At 47.8% G+C, this 22,038-nt stretch overlaps 1 protein-coding gene across 5 annotated transcripts in view; it reads right to left on the bottom strand.

The window, feature by feature from the left end:
• ARHGEF10L (Rho guanine nucleotide exchange factor 10 like) overlaps positions 1–22,038 on the bottom strand; it is a 972,373-nt gene that overhangs the window by 701,187 nt on the left and 249,148 nt on the right. For all 5 annotated transcript variants that reach the window (XM_069610308.1, XM_069610311.1, XM_069610312.1 and 2 more), the window contains exon 3: positions 18,711–18,983. In XM_069610308.1, coding sequence (XP_069466409.1) covers positions 18,711–18,983 — 273 coding nt within the window. The remainder of the gene's footprint in view (positions 1–18,710; positions 18,984–22,038) is intronic.

Raw genomic sequence — 22,038 nt, 5'->3', positions numbered from 1 at the left:
CCTTCAGACTTCTATGCACTCATCTTGCTTCTGAAGCATCGCCCATTATTCAAGTTTTGCAATTCCCCCTGTGGCTTCCTTTAGCCTTACCACAATCCTTTCTGGGCCTTTTTGAGCTCTTAGATTTCCATGGTGTTTCTGCAGGTCTTTCATACATGCTACTTGATTCTATTTGCACATCAGGCCCATACTGGGCCTTGCTTTTCTCTCAAGGTTCACAAAAGGGTCCCCCCTCCACCCTGGCCTCATTAAGATTCACAATGGGCCATATCCTGGTCCATGGCATCATTCACGATTCAAAACCAGTGCCTCCTGGACCTTGTCTGTCTCTCCAGATTAACAACAGCAGCAATTAATATTTGTCCCTCTCATTAGGGCACCTATCAGGCAGCCAACATTATTTCAACCTACTGCCATAAGTTAACGTTCTCTCCCATTTCACCTCAAAGTCGCTGGTGAATGGCCTTTTGGCTTTGGCCTTCCCGTTCCCTCCAGGTCTAGGAGTTGCTCAACGCACATCCTGGATATCACCTAGCTCCAGGGTCTACAGACTTGGATTGCTTCCAGCCTCATTGTTTTCGAACTGCTCAACCACCGATGAGAATAAACTATCAGGGACAATATTAAAAGTCAATCTGTGCGAAGGCAATATATAGAAGTATAGTCTGTGGGAAGCACGGATACTGTGGAGAAGTTTGCTGACGACAAAGATGGACTGATACTGATAGAATATTTCCAGGAAAAACGAGATCAGAGCCAATTGAGGGAAGACCATTTGGTAGGAAAGCACTAAGACCACAAGTTTAACCATTTACCCTGAGGAAGACATTGTTAAGGTCAAAACATGTGTTGGTTGTATATAAATCTAGAAAACTTTAAAATGGTTATCCTTGAACATTACATTTTTAAAATAAATAATTATTTATGTAGATGGAGATAAGAAGTGTGTAGGTCTTAGCTATCCAGTAGAATTGTACTTGTGTGTGGCCTTGGGCTTAGGCCATTTGCTAAATATTGACTGTGCTTGCACTCTCCAAGAGTAACAACATTGTATGAAGAGTGAATTTAGCAATTACTAACAAACAGGTACCTAGCTCAACCAGATAGTACCCCCGAAGTACAGAATTCTGAAAGTTAATTGGTTATTCCCTCGATAACTCTTAATAGCCCTCTTTATGCTATTAAGAGTACGGTGTTCACTTGCTTGTATATCTGCAAGGTTTGCATTCTGTCTTTCTTAAGGTCAAGGCCCTGCGGGTTAGCGGTGTGCTGTTCCCTGCAATATGCTGATTGTTACATCAATTCCTGGCCTGCACTTGTATCTTGCAGTATTCTTGAGGAAATGTAGTCCTGTGTATTAGCACTCCATAATGGGACACTCGCTGACGTATTACCACATCTCTGAGGAGACAGCAAGCCAGAGGGACCTTCCTTATCCATCGACCAGGAGGCACGTCGGATAGGGGTCCAGACCACCGAAGTTCATGGTGACTAACTTCCACAGTATATGATGATGGGGAGTTCAGACACATCACCACAACCTATCAATCATTCCGTTCACAAAGAGTACCATGCATCACTGCCAAGAAGTCATGACTTTTAATCAAACCACACTTTGCATCCTAGGACTTTGTTTAGCTTTTCCAATTATAGCCACAGGGCATCAAGTCACAGATTGCAAACTGTTGCTAGCCAAAGGATCAGGAATGAATTGTGATGCTGCCAATGAACCGCTGTGTTGCTATTAATCGATGGTGAAGTTTTTTTGCTACAGCCAACACCAGAAAGGGTGAGTCCTTATCTGACATCTCATTGAAGCGAATGCTTAACGTTTACTTATTCTTCGGGTGTACATCGTTTTTTCCGAGACAGGGAGAATCGCATTAAGAAGTCTACCACGGCCTTGTTACTTCTCCCCATTCTAAGTAGAGCTGACAATGGTAGTGGATTAGGGCTCTGATTACTGTCTTTGCTCACCAGCCTCTGCCACTTTGCCCATTGCCACACCCCTCCTCCCCAGGGTGTAGCAACATGGGAAGACTGACCTGGATCAAATATACTGCAGCCAGGACTAATCAAGTGCAAAAAAGAGTGCATCACTAGTCAGTCCCCACCGCAGTGACTAGAATTTCCCCTCAGTCTCCTGCAAGCTCTAAAATCATATGTCCATGTAGTGTTGAATTGGTTATTTACCGCAGATCTGGGGAGCGAACCTGTGACACTCGATCAGTTGCTATCAATGAGTCCTCATGTTACAAGCGTTGTCTCGGCAACAGCATATTACGTTAAATTGCTTTATCACCTCAGGCCGCTCATTACACAGGCGAGCGCAGAAACAATTGCCGCAGCCATTATTGGGGCCAAGATGGATTACTGTGGTAGTCTATTGGTAGGTCTTAGCAAGCGAGACACTCATAGACTTCAGACCATTCAACACAGGGCAGTAAGAGTAGTGCTGGGCCTGACCCGCAGAGATCACGTAACAGAAGCTAGGCAGTCTCTTCACTGGCTTCCTGTTGAAGCACGTGTCAAGTATAGGATCTTAACCATCACATTCAAATGTAGACAAGGTATCATGCCTTCATATCTGCAGGATGCAATCACTGACAAAGTCAATAGCAGAGCGCTGAGGTCTTGTGGACAGAACTTGCTACTTCTCCCTAGGAGTAGAACTTCAAAGGCCAAGATGGGGGTTTTCCATTTGCTGGTCCCTAAACTTTGGAACTAGCTTCCGTCTACACTGAGACTTCATAGCTCCCTGCTGGCGTTTAAGAAAGATTTAAAAACACATCTGTTTGCATGATTCTAGCACTTCCAGCCAGCAACCAGCTTACTAGAGTCCCTAATCTTGGTGAGACAAAATATGTTGTGTAATCTGTTTTGTACTAATCGTCTGCGCCTTTATGCCCTAGGGTCCACAGTGCGCAATACAAATACTGTAATGTAATGTGTTGCCCCGCGTCATCTTGCTTTCAAGGCGAGCACGGTGCCCCTGAGCTATCCTCCCGGCCCTGTGATTGTAATTGTAATCGTATACTTGCCCATTCACTGGAGACACCCACGACTCCACCTGCCAGCTGACCCCACCAAACTCCCAATGACTGCTCCTATCGCTTAACTGTGCGTAACTCAGCCCGGATGCCCCTTTTCCCACATTAACATATTGTTGTACAGTGCTCCACTGCTCCTCAGAGCTAGTTCTGCAGTCAATAAAACCCCAAAATAAAATTAAATGACATAAAAATCATCTTGACTCAGAATCGAACCACTTCCATTGAGAGCCCTTCTTTTAAATACCCTTTTATTTTTTCAGAAACTAGACAGCGTCAACATACCTTCGGGTCCTGTTGCCAGAGAATAAAGGCAGAGTCCCTTTAAGACCGAAGGGCCCAGGACAATGGGAGGGAGCGAGAGCCGGGAGGTGGGAGGAAGGGAAGGGAAAGAGATAGTGACAAACCAGAATGTAGAGAAGGAATAAAGGGAAGGTTATCTGAGCTCTGCCTGGAACTCTCTTCCTTTAGAAATGAGAGGAATTGAATCGTTGAGATTTTTAAGAAAAAGCTGAAGACTTTTCTTTTTAACTAACACAGTGTTACTCTTTTAACAATGCCTAGCTGGCTTTTATTGGTTTTATTTGTTTATTGTGATTCTATATCTTGTAGCGCCATCAAGCCTTTGAGTCCATTGCCGCGCTATATAAATAAAATGGATCCACGTGAGTTTTGCGCAGCGGATTTTGCTGCGACGGATATGTTTGCATGGGAAATGCACGAATACAAAATGTTCGTACATTTCCCATGCGAACATGCAGGGGTTTCCCCAACTCACTATACTCTTTAGTATAGTGAGCGGGATGTTGCGGGGGGACACACCCACAGCCCCCAGTGTTTTTTAATCATTTTTTAAAATTTTTGTTCTGTTAGGATAGTTGCAGGGATGTCCCCTGTAGTGAGCGGGGTGTTGCGGGGGACACCCCTCCGGCCTCCCGCAGCCTTTAAAATGATTTTATTTTCACACTGACCCCACGAAAACACCTAAACACATACCACGAAAAGTTTGAACTTTTGGTAGTTAGACCTTTCCGTAGTGTGTGTTTTAGGTCTTTTGGTGGGGTCGGTAATTTTTTTCAGACAGTTCATCCTATTCCAAGTAAAATAAAGTAAAGTAAAGTAAGATCTGGCTCCAGTGTGATCCTTATCAACGTATGCATGCATAGCCAGGCCTGTTCGGGGCCAACAACTGGTGACGAGAACACGATTGCCCATGTTGTGCAGTAGTGGAGGGTGACTTGCTCCCACCAGAAGGACGGGGGACAGATGCCCAACAGTGAGGCAAGTGAAGGAGGCGCCCCACGTGAGGATGACCCGACAGACTGAAGGAACAGCTAACCTGCGGGCCAGTGGGTACACACACGGACCGGCACCCAGCGGTGGTACCTGACAGGCTGCCGAACAAAGGCAGGACTCCCTCTGGTGACAGGGCCGCCAGTGATATTGGGAGCCTGGCAGTGCGCAGCGCCGGGGTGCAAGTTGCTGAGAGAGAACCAGCGGAAACAGAAACCCAGCAGTGCGGGACCGCCAAACCGCCTGGAGAAGGTGAGCCCCACCGTGCATGCTGCAAGGCAGGAGGGGCGCATGAGGACTCTCTCTCTCCACGAAGCAGCAAGAGCGGAGGGAAGGGATATAAGGAACCCATCCGCCCGCCATCACATAAAGGTGAAACAGCAGCAAGAGCGGAGGGAAGGGTAATAAGGAGCCCACCTGCCCGTCACCTAATAAAGGAGAACTACTTTCCGCATGCTACAGCACGCACGTGCAAGACAAAAAAACGAAGGGAAAAAGAGACACGTGGCAAACCCACACTACGCGTATACAGATACGTGCAAGACAACACTGAAAAATAAAGAGACACAAACAGCAGACAACAAAGACCACTCACCGAGTGCAATTAGCAGCCAGCAGCATGAGAAACATGGCAAACCCACGCTACGCGCTTACAAATAATGACGCAGGGACACGGAAAGTGTGAACAAAACCCCAAAGAGCAGATCACTGCTCACCTGAACACAGCCAGCAGTCCCCAACAGGGAGATGGCCAGATTACACCACCACCACCAAGATGGGTGACCAAGCACAGGCAGCTGCCGATGCAGGAGTATGTGCCTTGGTGGACCTAGGACCTGCATCACATACCAACCTCATGCGACGACCAAACCCATTTACCCTGAACCCATACCACGACCAAGGACAAAGATGGGAAGAATGGGTCGAAGAGTTTGAGGACTTTATGGGGGCAATAGAGGGCCACAATTTACCAAACAAAATGGACATGTTCACCAACCTAGCAGGAAGAGAGATAAAGAGCATAATGAAATCTATTCCAGTGCAAGAAAGGACCACATACCAGCACCTACTAGCAGCAATTAACAACAAACTCATAATACTCCCCAATCGCGTCTCTGAACGATACACATTCAACAATGCACCCAACTCTCACATGAGTCCATAGTGGAGTTCGTCATCCATCTATAAAGGAAAATTCTACGGTGTGACTTCGCCAACTTTAATGATGATGAGGCAATCTGCCTGAGGATCATTGAAGGGTGCACCTCATCACTGTTCAGAAAGCAACTGCTAAAGAAACCCCTGTCTCTGCAAGAGATCCTCGACCGGGCGCAAGTGTACGAAAGGGTCGACGTCCAAGCAGCGGCTATCGAGAGTCCAAAAAAGTCTGAAACCATTGCAGCTATAGCACTAGGACAACCAGAATATGCCAGGCATCCCAGATTCCAAGGGAAAAAGGATTCAGAGGCCCACAACAATGCCTCCACGGTGACAAACAATGCTACAAGTGTGGATTCAAATTCCTCCAGAGAGGCCCATGCCCCGCCATTCGACAGAGATGCATACGCTGTGGTCAAGAAAACCACTTCCAGACTAGTGCAGGGAAAAACTACCCGACCCTGGCACCTATCGACCATCGCCACTCTCAGGACCAACCAGACTTGCGGACCAACCTAGGAAACCTAGCGACCGTCGAACCTTTGAGAGAGCCCCAGGATACCCGAATACGGCAGCAACCCGCCCCGAAGTATTAAGGGCCATGGAAGACCTCTGCGTCGAACCGTACAGTCGACAATCCGACGCATACGACCACCAGCCTCACATCGAAATGCTAAACTACCAGACCAGCCAAGAACAAGCATATCCGAGGGGATATCTGCTGAACCTAGAACATGACACGAGTGCACACCCACTCCTCCCCTATGAAAATCCCCCACCACGTGAACTACCAGAATTCGAAGAAGTGGCACACTACCTGCATGACAGGTACAACATAGAATACATAAGGCTCCTCAGCACCTCGACAGATGACATACTAGCACCCAAAGTAGCTGTACTAATAGGAGGCATACAGAACCAGTTTGTCGTGGACACGGGGGCAACCATCAATGTCATGAATGAACAACTATATCATGGCATAGCAGCCACATACCCGTTGCGTAAATCCCACGCCCACATTTTCCAGTGGGGTGCAACCCAACCACTACAGTCAAAAGGGCAGTCCCTCTGTGACTTATCCCACAGAGGTCGCAAAGTGTCTACAACCATTTGCGTCATACAGAGCCCCTCCATTGGACGAGGTCTCCTCAGCTACCGGACAGCCCGAGCTCTCGCCTTCATTGACATTCAACACGAGCAATCGGAAGTCGTCCAAGGTTTCCCACTGAACGTGCAGGTTGTGCAATCTATAGCTCACCAGCCACTAGACATCGAAGGTCTCAAAGCCCTTTTCCCCAAATTGTTCGAAGGAATAGACATGCTCAAATACATAGTCATCAGCCTACACATCGACCCAAGCGTCACCCCGGTACCACAGCACCCCTGCAGGGACGGATTTCCTCTCCTGGCACAAGTGACGAAGGAACTAGAGCTACTCATACAGAATTACATCATTGAAAGAGTGGAAGGACCCACACTGCGGGTGTCTCCCCTAGTTGTTGTCCCAAAAGACAACGGATGGCTACGTCTGTGCAAGGACATGCTCATCCCAAACACAGCCATCCAAAGAGAGAGGCACCCGGGACCCAGCATCGAGGACATGCTCGTGAGATTGAACCAGCCAACTCGCTTCTCCAAACTGGACCTAAACCAGGGCTACCACAAGCTCATCATAGACCCCTCCTCCAGACCCATCACCACCTACGCCACCCACGAGGGGTTGTTCCGATACAAACGTCTTAACTTCAGAATTTCCTCAGCCGTGGAGATCTTTCAAGAGACGATATGCAAACTAATAGCCCCGGTGCTCAATGACCTCAATTACAGTAATGACATTCTCATCTTCGGTACAAACCAGGAACAGCATGACAATGCACTCATGGCAGTGTGCACCATCCTCCACACTGCTGGCCTCACACTCAATGGCCTCAAGTGTGACATTAACAAAACCAGCCTGCGCTTCTTTGGCCACACCTTTTCAGATCGAGGCATCACAGCTGACCCAGAGAAAATCAGGGCCATTGCCAACTTGCACGCCCCACAAATGTCGCTGAACTAAGGTCATTCCTAGGCACGGCAGGGTACTGTGCTCGTTACCTCGGAACTACGCCAACATCACAGACCCTCTCCAGAACCTATTAAAAAAAAAAAAAAAAGGACTCACCGTTTGACTGGGACAAACCTTGCCAGGATGCTTTTCACAACATAAAAGAGGAACTGGCCAACCACCTGCAACTGGCATATTTTGACCTGAACTGGGACACTGACATCGCAGTCGACGCCAGATCTGTTGGCCTTCGTGCCATCCTAGCCCAATCCAACCCAAGAATAACCACCAACACATCATCATTGCCTACGCCCACAGAGCCCTATCACAAAGTGAAAGAGCCTACTCTCAAGCAGAACACGAGAGTCTGGCGGCCGTATGGGCCTGCGAAAAATTCCATCACTTTGTCATAGGGAGGAGGTTCACCCTCCTCACCGACCACCAGGCACTGCTATCCCTGTTTGGCAACCCCAAGACTAAAATGCCCCCTCTCATCGAAAGATGGAGCATCAGGCTCCAGGAGTATGACTGTAAGATCATCCATAAACCAGGGGGAGATGCCAACCCAGCAGACTACTTATCCCGCCACCCAGAAGAGAAAACGGAAAACACCATGGCACGCAAAGCTGAGGAATACATGTCATATCTGTCCATGAATGCCCCCCCCCACCATCACTTCGGAAGCATTTGCCTCCAAGAGCAGAGCTGACCCCACCATACAAGCAACAATATGCCTCACCAATGGGAACAAGTGGAACCATCTCAACACGGAACAGTTTACAGGAAGGGAGGTAGACAGAAAGGATCTAGCACGGCTGGCCAAGATACAAACAGAACTCGCAACAACAGACCAAGGCACACTACTAAGAGGTAACAGACTAGCAACCCCAAAGGTCTCAGAAAAGTGCTAGTGATGATAGCCCACGAAGGACACAGAGGGGTCGAATACACTAAGAAAATCCAAAGGAAGCAAGTATGGTTTCCATACATGGACGTTATCGTGGAAGACGTGCTAACCCACTGTGAGCCCTTTTAAAAAAGCAGCGTCAAGTACAAACTCAAACCCACTACAATTAGAGCCCCTACCAGACAGGTTGTGGCAGAGAATAGCTTCTACAGGCCCCTTGAGGAAGGAGGACACCTACTTGTCAGAGCTGACAAATACTCCCGATTTCCCCTTGTCAAACACGTGCCGTCAACGACATTCCACCGCCACAGTGAAGACTGACAACTTCCAAGGACAGGAATTTCAGAAGTGTTCCCAATCACCTAGGCTCCCACCACCAAAAGATCACACAGCTATGACCCCAAGCCAAAGGCATGGTGGAAAGATTTATGGCCACAATAAAGCAGACCAGACAGAAGGCTGCATTCGATCAGATGCCACAACCGCAAGCAATATGCCAGATGCTACAAAGCTACAGGAACACGCCCCAGGAGACGACAGGGTGAACGTCTGCGGAACTCATGGTGAAATACAGACTGCGAACCCGACTTCCCCAAGTGGAAGACTATATCCCAGAGCAGGATGCAGTGATCCGAGAGAGGGATGTGGAGAAGAAAAGGAAAGCCAAGGAATGGGCAGAATGAAAGCACCGAGCCAAAGAACAACAGCTTCAGATTGGAGAAACCGCCCTAGTATGACAAAGACAACAGAGAATGATGGACTCCCGGTACAACCCAGAACCCTTCCTAATCACACCCATCAAAGGCCCAATGGTAACAGCCACAGGAGAACAAGGCGACATAACACGAAACTCATCTTTCTTCAGGAGTCTCTACACCGAAGAGCCCGAACCAAGGGAAGAACTGGTGACCAAACCTAAGAAGAAGACCATGAAGAAGACACTGAGGTGCCACAGGTTGAGACGTCTGGTGAAACCCGTGAATCTCCTGGAAGGCCCCAGCGGGCCACACAGAGACCCCAATGCCTGATTGAACAGATTTAGCCCACAGGTTTTCTTGATAAGTGCGGGGGGGGGGGAGTGTTCCCAGAGAATAAAGGCAGAGTCCCTTTAAGACCGAAGGGCCCAGGACAATGGGAGGGAGCGGGATGCGGGAGGAAGGGAAGGGAAGGGAAGGGAAAGAGGAAGTGACGAACCAGAATGTAGTGAAGGAATAAAGGGAATGTTATCTGAGATCTAGCTCCGGTGTGATCCTTATCAATGTATGCATGTATAGCCAGGCCTATTCGAGGGCAACAGGTCCACACTCTGCTTAGGAAAAATTTGCATAACATAGCAGCGTCTCTGTAATTCATTGGTCCATGAAGATCAGCGCCAAGAAGCAGTTCAGTCAGCCATGTGCACTTTGTCAGCAATCACACATCACACACCCACTCATTTCCTTCCCAATTCGCTCCTGCTACTTTCCTTATCTTCCTTATCATCACCAAAGGGATGTGTTCCCTATGTAGCATCTACAAGTGTGCAAACAGATAAAAAATCAGTATTCCTGGAGTTTCAACCATGTGCAGAATCCAGCGACTTGAGTATCTTTAATCACCCACCGGGCCACATTGAATCCCGAACAGGCAAACTCTTCTGAATATGATGCACTAGCCAGGAGTCTGCAACTGCTGACTCTGCCGATCTTTTGGACTATGACTCCCAAGACCCTTCACCATTGACTGTTCTGGCAAGGGCTGATGTGAGTTGTAGTCCACAACATCAGCAAAGCCAAAGGGATGCACAGAACTGCACTGTCTGAGCTCAAACAGTTTTGATACAAACATTTGGAGTCTGGTGGTCGAAGTAAGGGCCGTTCTAGCCTAGGGCTAGACTAGCTAGGAAAATAACAGAAGACCACCTAACTTTCAGGAAAAGTCTACAAACCCGGCTTTTCAACTCAGAGATGAACACTGATCAACCATTTACCAACCACTCCATGAACGGACTGCTCAACCCACACGATCCATGCTTCTACAAACCATAGACCGGAAACAAGGAGCACAAGGGATACAATTTAGAATGAAAAACAATAAAATACCTACAGCTAAGCAGAGATCACCCACTAGCCATTTTTTCTCTCCCACACTCCTCAACTACAACACACTCTCCGAGGGCAAGTGAATGAACCCACCAAAACACACAAACCACACATCGCCCTAACCCAGCTACAAACCTAACCACCTCCAACAACAAACAAGTCAAACACTGCTTGCTGCCCTTCCGGAAACAACAAGGCCAGTGCACAAGACAAAGCACATCCATAAAGATCACATGCACAAACACCAGCTGATCCTGGTTCTGAATGCATCAGCAGATGAGCACAACATCTATCCTATCCCTCTCTCCCTCACTAACCAACCCTATCCACTTTTCCTTGCAGATCCATCCGAGTGCCTGGAGACCATGAAACTGGCAGCGGTGAGCAGTATAAATTAACATAATGTAACAATAATCTGTCACTACCCTGACCCTGCAGGCTGTGGTTTATTTCTTGCTGCAACATAGTCATGCATGCATGCTGCTGTAGAGGTGTGTAACAAATAATAGGGGGTGCAATCAGAATTTATCCTGTGACCAAAGCGCAAGGTTCATGCTTACTGTGCATTTTCATCCATTTAAGTTAAAGGAACTCTTCTCAGTAGTAACTGGGGGGGGGACTTTTTGCTGATGTTGGGGCTGTATGAGAAATTCGACCATCCGTATGAAGAGTGGGCGCTTGCCTGGGCTTTTTTTAATTTTTTTGTTGTAAGAAATGGAATGATGGGAGATCAACCTCAGAAGATGTATGGTATACTCCGCACACATTTTCCTATTCTTGCCACACAACAAACACATAGTCAAGTGTACTCCTAGGACACACACCCTACAGGCACAGTCCTCCCTGTCACATTTAACGGAATGTGACAGACAGGAGTGCATGAAAGCATCTCAGGAAGGGGGAAGGCAACATCTTCCTACTGCCATGGCCAGCCTAAATAAATATCACAAGGCTCCATGGATCGGCCCTGCCTATTGTTAAGTTCTGTGTGGTTGCAGCGCATACGGATGATAGTTCATTGAAGCAGGCCTGCAAAGAGGCCTGTTCACAGAACTAACAAAGGGCAGGAAACCCCAACACCTCTTTGATATGCAATGTGTCAACTTGAATCTAACTCCCACCCCTCTGTATGAAGGGCAGTGAATGTCATGTCTGGGACAACCGTTTCCAGTAGGCAACCCCTGCAGCGAACCCCCTTTCAGAGGGAAGAAGTATGTGATTTGATGGGGACAGAAAGTTTGTTCTAGCCACAAACTTCAAGGGAGACCTGCGCGTTGAGCAGGAGCCACAGAGAGCTCAATTAACCAGAGGGACACTTTGATCCACAACAGACAGCAAGATGGGTGGGACGTAGTAGTATATGTTGTCACCCCTTACCTTTCTTGTTGCAAAGCGCTCTCGTTCTGACCTCACGCATAGCAGAAGATTGTTGGTGGGGACCCAGGATTGGTTCATTAAGGTAGGCTTAGCCTGCACCAATCACTGGGGCCCATTTGTCTTTAAAACAGGGTTGAGACCCTATTTTGGCAGATCATCCAATGACTTCAAAAGGAGTAAGAAGGACTCATTTGGACCGTGGCTGAAGGTAAAGTCTGCTTAAGCGCTTCGGCCAGTGAAGGAAGGACAGGATTTCCAAGAGGGAAGCAAAATCCCTCCCCTAAACATCTCCCAGGTGACGGAGGGAGATACCGGACTCAGAGGAATCGTTCAGCAGCTCCAGAACTAGTACCCAGCCAGCACACAGTGTGCCGTGCTAGGTTCTGCCAGCAAGCTTCCTAGGTGGGAAGTGCTAGAGAGTCAATGAACAAAGGACAAGTCCATTGCCTGCAAACACTCTCCTCAACTTTGGGCCGGCCACCTTAAAGGATGACACAAGCCCTGCGAAAAAGCTAGGAGGAGTGCCACAACAAGCATCCACCAGCGTCCATCTTTTAAGGACATTTTCGAGACAGCCGAGTTCTCGAACCGCAACCAGCTGCACCACTGACTGTTGTCCTGCTGCAGTCAGTAAAGCCGTCCGAGACGCCTCGACCAGCATTCCAGATCCGCCAACCAGCACAGAGACAATGATTCTTGACCCCGAGCCGCCATGTAGGCCAGCTTGCAGCCGTCTGTCCTGCCTCGCTTGCCAAACTGCCTGCTGCCTGATACCCGCAGCTGTCTCCTGTCTTGAACTCTGTCGAAGGAGCTGCAAAGCGTCCTGGAACCGACTTGATGCTGTCAAGCATCAAGATCATCTCAAGCACCAGGGACATTGTGGTTCTGTCCCCCTGGTCCTTCTTCAAAGGCCCCTAGTGACATTTACGACCCCTTGCTCCTTTGGTGCTGAAACCACATAACCTTGAACAGATAAGACCGATTGCTTTAGCGACTACCCTCCTGACAGTATCCAGGGTGCATCCCTCTCCTTTGTGAAACTGTCGGTCCTCTGTGATCCTTTACAGGGTGGGTTGTATTTTGTAGTGTGCTAGAACTGTCTGTTGTAATAATGATAAAGTAGATATGTTTCTACAACCTTGGACAACGAGGTTTATAATTTACTTGTGTTTCCAATCTGTTAGGATCCCTTCTGGTGTACTAGAAGTGTGGATAGATGATTTAGAAACCAATATTCATCCCTGGACCACAGGTGTTCCGGAAGTTGATTTGTCACAGTCTGGCAACCAGAACCTTTTCTGCTGAAATATGTGCAAGGGGAGCAAGAGGAGCACAGGCAGATTTTAAGCATTTTCCTAAATTTGCCGCGTCCCAAGTCCCAATTTGGAAGAAAGTTGCAGAGTTTGGCTGGTCGGTGGTGGGATTTTGTGCTACGTTTTTCCCATAGTTGTCTTCATGGCCTGGATTGGTGGGGACTCAGATTAGAGGACCTTCATGAGTATGATATCAGATGATCATGCAGGGGATGAACAATTATAATAATTTTTCGTTTCTATAGTACTTTCACAAACGTTCTTTCCATTGAATACTTTTGTATTCAATTATTATCAACCTATCAGAATTGCTGTTAAGTCAATCAACCACAGGAGAATAAAACGCTGTGTCAACCTTGCATATGAACCATAATCAAACCTGCAACCTGCGGATCACACATAGACATTGGCTATGAATGCCTAACTCACTGAGATAACTTATCGGTTAGGAGGATGTTGGGGAAGTTGGCATTGGGTTGTTTTAGAGGATATAGGCGGGGAGTCAAATGAAAGAATGTTGATCAAGGGACATTTATGCAAAGATGATGAAAAGTTGTTGGTGGGGAGTTGGATGAGAGAATGCTTGGCCTGGAGTAAGAGGGTGCTGGCTAGTGTTGCGTCAGACAGTTTTAGTTGGTGTGTTCAGCGGATGTTGATAGCAATGTGGTTCGGATGCTGGCAAAGGGTCCATTTGAGAATGTTGGTAGGGTGCCAGTTCAGAAGATCTTGAGGCAGGCGTTAAGTGGATGCAGTGTGCAATCCTATCAGAGCACTTTGGTGGGGAGTTGTAGGAGATGTTACTGGGCTGCATGGTGTGGGGATATTTGTGAGTGGTCGTGTGTGGAGATGTTATCGGGCTGTCCCATCAGAGCACATTGGTGGGGAGTTGCAGTGAGTGGATGTTGGTGTGCAGTTCGATCAGAGCACGTTGGCGGGCAGTTGTAGGAGATGTAGTTGGACTGCATGATGTGGGGATATTTGTGAGTGGTGGTGTGTGCAGATGTTGGAGGGCAATCCCATCAGAGCACATTGGTGGGGAGTTGCATTAAGTGATGTTGGTGGGTGGTCTGATCAGAGGATATTGCCATTGGTCTGGGAATAATTAATGGAGTGTTGGATGATTAGATGTTGAATTAATGGATTAGACAGTGACTACAAATAGTTACATCAGGTTGAGCAAGGCGCTACCATTGTTTATTTAAAGGGGGGTCAAATCAGAGGTGCTTATTGGAAAGAGGTCTAGGGGTATTCTATAGGAGCTGTATCATGAGCCAGATCAAAAGGAGGCAGAGGGGTGTTTAGCTGCTGGATGTTAGTGGGGAGATGGACTAAAGGGTGCAGTGAGGAGTTGGATCAGAGGATGCTTGGGGCGAGTGTGGTTCGAGGGTGTTCCAGTTTCCCAGGGGATGCGGATGGGGGAGCCTGGCCAGGGAAAGTTTGTGTGTGTGTGACCCAAGGATGTTGGTGGGGAGTCTGACCAGAGGAAGCTCTGCAGGAGTGCAACCAGAAGATGCGGACTGGGATTCTCACCAGAGGAAGGTGAGGAGTGATAGGGCCTGGGGATGTGGATGGCAGGTTCAGAGCAGGGGAGCAGGGTGTGACCAGAGGTTATGGACGGGAGCCTAAACAGTGCAAATTCGAGGGGACACCCCTGACAGAGACGTTTGCAGCATCGCATGCGGTCAGCCTTGCCTGTTTTTTCGCTCCATGGAAACATGACGTGCTTGGTCAGATACACTTCTGGAACCCGCCTTCAGAGCATAGCACATGCAACACGCTGCAAGGCACTGGAGCTCGCCCCTGCGCTGAAGTTTGACAGAGGGGCGTCGGTCGGTGAGAACCCCTCCTGCTCCCAGTTCGCTGCCTTGACGCCGGCAGGGAGTGCATCGAGTTTCAGAAGCCTGTGCGTCTGTACAAGGATATGCCTGACCTCGGCCCAGTCCCCTGGCCGCCCGCCTGCCTGGGCTCTGGCTGTCAGCTGAGAGCTGCCGCAATGGGCCTATTTATAGATCGCTATTGCTGAAGCCCACTACTGCCAATTCACAACTTGCATCAGAAAGGCGGCTCAGGCCCCCCTCTATGTGCTGCGGCTACCCCAACAGCCACCCTTAAACACGCAGGGGTCTCTTTCCACGTCTCCCTAGACTTGTCACCGTTTGTTTACAATGCGTCATGCCTCCCTGTCAAGCAGGAGTCTTTCTGAACGTATAGCGACAACAATGGTGTTCCAAAAGACGTGCAAGCGAGATGCCACAGGTGCACCAAACCCAGAGAACATGTGACCAATGTGCCAGGGAGAGACTGAGCATATGAGCAGTAGACACATAGCACTGCTGTCTCAAAGACAGTGGCACAACGCTATACCAAATGGAGAACACGTGGGATTTAGCACTGCTGGAGCCAGCACAGAGTGACACTGAACACATGTGTAGCAGGCACAGCATGTAAAATGCATGAGACACACCGACCATGTACAGAAGAGAATCCACAGGCGTTGCTAGGTGGGCGGGGGGGCTGAGGGGGCTATAGCCCCGGGTCTTTTGGTTGTAGCCCCGGATAGAAGCTCAGGGGCAACAATCAAAAGGCTATAGCTAGCCCTGAATCCCGCCAGTCCCGACATTAGCTTAGCCCCTGATCCTTTCCAGACCCAGCACAATCCAAATGAATATAGGACAGAAATCACTGCTGTGCTCCACAGACAGAGAGAGGCAATACATCAGTACTAAAGGAGGGCTAGTACAGCTACACACAGGAAAAATAGTAGTGCCGCACAGATGTGTACCATGGATATACCGCGAACGAAAGGCAGCACTTTAATAGTTCTCTGGACCAGGGAGTGAGTACATGCAAGGGGACAACAGAGATATAATATGAAAGTACTGATTTGTTTGTATTATTCATATGGTTCTTGGTGTACAGATCTGTATGAAGCAAACAACTTGCATGTGTGTATTTTGCACACATTGTTTGTTTTTCTGTTTATTTTTGGCTGTTGACACTTGTTGAGGAGTGTTCATTGTATTAGTGGAGGTCTTCTTCAGGATGCGAGGGCTCTTAGTAGTAGCATGCGGTCATACTCTTACTGAGCTAAGTGTACTGAATGAGATATGCACCTAGTTATGTAGGTACTTGAGAGGTACTCTGCCATTTATTATAATTACACAATGCCATGATTCTATTGGGCGAGGGGAGCCACTTTTAAAAAGATTGGAACACCAGAAAGTGAGCCTATCAGAAGATCTTAGCAAAAGAAATTGTAAAGTTAAAATACTTGAAGCAACAGTGAGTCTGATTATATTTTATACACATTTTGGATTGCTAGGAAGTTTTTTTTGGATTGGTACAAAGAGTATGATATATAGAACAGGACTGCGAGACTTGTCCTTGGCCTCAAGCCCAGGGACCGTATCTCTCCAGGACTGAACTCACTACACTGGCTCCCAGTGACTGAGAGGATCAAGTTCAAAACCCTCTGCATTGTCCACAAGGCCTTCTGGGGCCTTGGGCCAAAATACCTTCAACTCTCTCTTCCTAAATATCTTCCTTCTCGAGCTCTTCGCTCATCCGCCTCCAACTCCCTCAGGGTCAGCCACTTCTCCAAACAATGAGTTGGTGGCAGATCTCTCTCCGCTGCAGGGGCCTCCCTCTGGAACAGCCTTCCTGCCTCCCTGAAACTTGAGGAGAACCATCTCCGGTTCCGGAAGCACCTCAAAACCTTCCTCTTTGCCTCCGCTTTCTCTCCCCCTCTCCCCTGCTAAAGTTACTGAAACTGCACTGAATCTGCAACTGGGCCACTCACCATTCTCGGTCCTTGGCCCAGCCACTCTTCCCTGCACTGCCTCCCTGTCACCCCCTGCACTACGGGACTGTGTCTATATCCCTGCAGCCCCCCTTCCCAGCACTTGTCTGCACTTACCTCGCACTTGCCACTAGCTGGCCCTTGTTATTTTCCTGTATGCTATTAACCCTGTCCTGCACTTTCCCCTCTCCCTTTCCCCCTTGCACTTTTCCCTTTCCACTCTACACTTGCACTTGCGCGATCTGAATGAAACCTGGCCTAGTAGGATCATTGTCTGTCTCCCCTTGTCCCCCCCTGCCTCGTCGCGCCTTGAAACACTTGTGTATAGGCGTGTTACAAATGCCATATCATTCATATATATATATATATATTGCATGTGCTGATAGGCAGCAATGAGTAAGGGCCCTACTGACTAAACCCTACACCCGGCTGTAATTCGTGCAATAGAATTTGGATTTGCAGTGTTTCTGTGCCTCCAGAAGTAAACCACCTCGGTTACTTAAGACTTTCAAATTTAGAAAGGGGGGACTCTTTTCTGGGTCCCTCATTGCTGGAAAGCAATTCCTATACAATGTTAAATGCCTACGTCTTCTGTAAACATGGCAGTGAGTATGTAGGTGAGCTGTGCAGGCGAGAGAGCTGTATGTCCTGAAGGAGTGTTGTCTAATTCTTTTCACTCTGGAATTATGTTTTTTTACAGGTCGCCCGGGTGATGAGGACCCAGCCTCCAACTAGACGTCTGGGGCCCACTGCTAGCAATCAGACTAGCTGAAGGGGCTTTTACATCTGGGAATAGGGAGGGCTCCTGAGTGCTCCACCCCTGAACTCCAAAGGGCCACTGCAATGGGAACCAGAAGTGCTCCAGAGGGCCTCACCAGCAGGAAGCAGAAGGGCTCCAGAGGGCCTCACTAGCAGGAACCAGAAGTGCTCCAGAGGGCCTCACCAGCAGGAACCAGAAGGGCTCCAGGGGGCCTCACTAGCAGGAACCAGAAGTGCTCCAGAGGGCCTCACTAGCGGGAACCAGAAGGGCTCCAGAGGGCCTCACCAGCAGGAACCAGAAGGGCTCCAGAGGGCCACACCAGCAGGAACCAGAAGGGCTCCAGAGGGCCTCACTAGCAGGAACCAGAAGGGCTCCAGAGGGCCTCACCAGCAGGAACCAAAAGGGCTCCAGAGGGCCTCACTAGCAGGAACCAGAAGGGCTCCAGAGGGCATTGTCACTGGGAACCAGGGAGCTACCACAGGGCCACACCATTGGGAACCCTGGAATGCCCCACCAATGGGAATCAGAATGGGTGCAGAAGGCCCACGCCACCATTGTTTGGTTGGAATGGCTACAGAGTGCCACTAATAACAGCAATGAGATTGGGCGAATAGGCCCCACCATTGACTAATGAGAATGGCTGTAGAGAACCTCATTAGCATTAGGTACAGACCGGACCAGCCACTAGTAATTTGAAATTCTGCAGACAAGATTCATCACTAACAATTAGAATGGACATGTATGGGTACCCATAGCAAGCAATCTGAACGAGGGTTGGGTACATCATGCACTGTTCCGCCATCTTGCACCAGAATCTAAAATAAAGACAAGTTTACCATTTCCCGGCCACAAGTCCTCTCCCAACTTCTAAATCCCCCCTTTGCAAGGCTCTGAGGAAATAAACCCACTGCTCCTAGATCCTTACCTGAGTGTGACCCCGAGCTGGACAATTTCGCCACCCCATCCAGTAATTTTCCGTCCTTCACCGAGTGAGCCTGGTCCTGAGATCCATCCACCAGTGGTGGCTGACCAGCTGTCTCCCCAATGCTTGGCTCCGTGCTGGGGCAGCTGGTCCCTGTGCCAGAATCCTCCTTCTCCCCATCACTGTCCTCAAACTCAAATGCTTCACCTAGCTCATCTTCTTCGTCTGGATTCTTGGAGGAGCTAGGATCCTTGGTGGCTAGGGGGATGACGTCATCTAGGAAGCGGGTCAAGGAAAGAAAGGTTAGGAAGGCAGGTAGACTGGGAGATTACTCAAGAGGTCAATGTCTCAGGATGGTTTGCGGAGCAGAGTCAAAGGTCATTTTGTGGGTCTTTCCAAGGCACCAGCCCTTCAGCTTCTGCGTCCCCACAGGTTAGTTCACCTCCAAGGAGAAACACTAAGAACATACGATAGAGCTGTTTCTAGTGCAGAGGTCAACCTGCGTATAAGATATTAGCCTTGTTTTTAATTTAGTCATTTTTCACATGTCACGGGTTAAATATTTGCATACTTTGAGAGTGCTGCATAGGATAAAAGGAGAAATTATTAAATACAACTATATAGAATGGCTTATGGTCACAATTCGCCAAGAAACCCATTTGTGGGTAAACATTGTAGTAAGTGCAAATTGCACCGGGCACCAGTCACACGTTATGCCTGCGTGATTCACAATCACAGGTGCAGCACAGGCAATTTGAACCTACCACGATTGTTAATCCAAAAATGGAAACGAGTCACAAACGACAGAGATGGAAGGCCCAAGAAGTAAAAAAAATAACATTTGGATACAAAACAAACAAACATGTTTTCCCCCTCAAATCTGTAATAAACATTCAGGAAAGAGAGACACTGCTAAAGAGAATTATCAAACGTGTAAAACTTGTTTCTGCCAAAAGCAAATATGCCAAATCAGACTTTCTGACTTACGGCAGGTTGATTTACGGCAGGTTGGGGTAGGGGCAAAATGGTCCCGGGAACAAATCTATTTTCTTTTCTTTGTGAGTCGGGTTGCATCACACTGCAAACCCACCCCCTGGCCCCTCTCCCAACACTCCCCATCCCCCTTCGTTTGGATTGCACAGCCATGTCCACTCCCCCTAACGTATACATTTGTACATGTTCAATGTGTGTGTGTGCAGAGGTGCACCTTCGTCCCCACCCATTCTATCGCAGGTTGCCATTGTTTTTTTGCGCCTTGTCTCACACACTATGATGTTTCACAAATATATGTCTTTTAATCGAATTTCCCTGTTGTGGGCAGAAACAAATGCTTGGTAAATCAATACCAATAACTGTAAGATGTATCCAAAATCCCAGCAAGGATTAGGCAGGGTGGGGAATTACAATGAAATGGCAATAGTCACTGTGGCAATCAGGTAAAGAAGGGGTAGGTAGGTGGTCCACAAGGCTTTATAAAATTAAATTTGGAAGATCTTTTGTTTGCCCATCACTAGCTGCTTCAATTTGAAATGAGGTGTCACGCTTGTTAATAATGACCGACAGAGGCGGATTTAACGGGCGACAGGCAGACAAATGGCGAGCGGGCCCCTGTGCCATGCCCCACCCCTTTCCTTCCTAGTCTCTCTCTGAGACACATGCCACAAGGCCCTTTCTGCTGTGACTCCAGCCAGTGGCATCCATTCCCAAAAAATACATGGCAGCGAGGAAGGAACACAAAGGACACATTCTGCTGCAGCATTCGCTGTGTTAAAAGAATCACATTGGTGTAGTGGTTAAGAGCATTCATTAGGTCACGGGAGGCCCGTGTTCGGATCCCGCCTGCGACACATACATGTAAAGGGATGGTAAGGAAATCTGCCTCTCCCCCACCCCTTTCGTATTTAAATAGCATGGAACAGCTTCTAACTGTTTTGTTTGAGATAATCTTAACACATTTTACAGTGGGGATCTTGCTTTTGCGTTGGGAACATTCTAGTTGTTTTGAAACTGTTCTTCAGGAGTTCCACACACAATCCGTTAACAAAACAGCATGATTTTGGGGAGAATAGTAACAAGTTGGCACTGCATGGTGCTACAACATTTACTAAAAACCCACAGCAATGGCTATCAGGCCACAGGCGGTGATAGAATGGTAAAAGGCTGGGGGCCAGTAGGATCATTGAGGCACCTCGAGGGGCAAAAACAGAAGTTTTGCTTCACTTGATCCACAGACAACCTGTTGGCAGTCTTGACAGCTGACTTTCCTCCCAGTTTGGTCCCGCAAAAAACAAATGCGCCGAACAAATGCTTAAAGTGTGCTTTGCAGTGGCTGTCCAAGCTCTTTTGGCTGAGGTGTCCCAAAATGGGGCACTGACTTAGGCATGAGAGGCATGAAGTACAAGCGCACACACATAATGATCATAGTTTAGGATAATGGGGTGGCACCTGAAAAGTTGCAAACTGAATTGCTTTTATGGGCTCCCAATGTCTATACATTATGGAAATGGGCCAAGCAAAAAGAATGTGAGATGTTTTTATTTTTTGCTCATCCTGAATCAAGGTTTTCACATATATGCCAAGCAAAGTTTATGTTGTGTGCTATATGAACGGACAGTATACTGTTATGTAACAAGGTAGCTCAGTGGGTTGAGCACTTGTTTCTGTGGCGGTGGGGTGTGAGTGATATCTGCAGCTCGAAGATTCTAATACTGGCAAGGCCAACTCGGCCTTTCATCCTTCCAAGGTCGATAAATCTTTGCCAACTTTAGTTGGGTGATTCTTGTATGTGAATATGTTCTATGTATAGTGGTTTGATGAATCACTATTTGCATAACCAATAATTATCATTAACTCGAGTTTATGCACTCTTGAGAGTGCATAACAAAAGTTGAAAACGTTATTGCATTTATGGGCTCCCAATGTTGGTAGATCAGGCACAATGAGATTGCATGATTTGCCCAGGATTAAACACTTTGTTTAAGTAGCGAAACCAGGATTCTGTTCCAGGTGGAGATGTACGAACTTGACCACATATCTTACCAGGTATACTTCATATCAGTATTTTTAAGGCTTGGTAATCCAAAGGGTAAATAATTGTCTAGCGATGCCTTGAAAAGTGCACAAATCCCATAATAAATTCACCTGACAATATACATATATAAATTATAGAAACAGGTCAAGCAAAAGAATATGATTCTACATTTGTTTTCCCCATCCTGGGTGCCAGGTTTTCCTGTGTAAACCAAGAGAATTTTGTGGTGTGCAATATATGAATGGACACTTTATCATTGACATCTTCTCGTTGCATTATTTTATGAAGCTCAGCTGGCAA

The sequence above is a fragment of the Ambystoma mexicanum genome, chromosome 8 (assembly GCF_040938575.1).
Source record: "Ambystoma mexicanum isolate Mex_15411 chromosome 8, UKY_AmexF1_1, whole genome shotgun sequence".
NCBI classification, from domain to species: domain Eukaryota; kingdom Metazoa; phylum Chordata; class Amphibia; order Caudata; family Ambystomatidae; genus Ambystoma; species Ambystoma mexicanum.
Note: the sequence above shows the minus strand (reverse complement) of the source record. Positions and strands in the feature narration are given on the sequence as shown.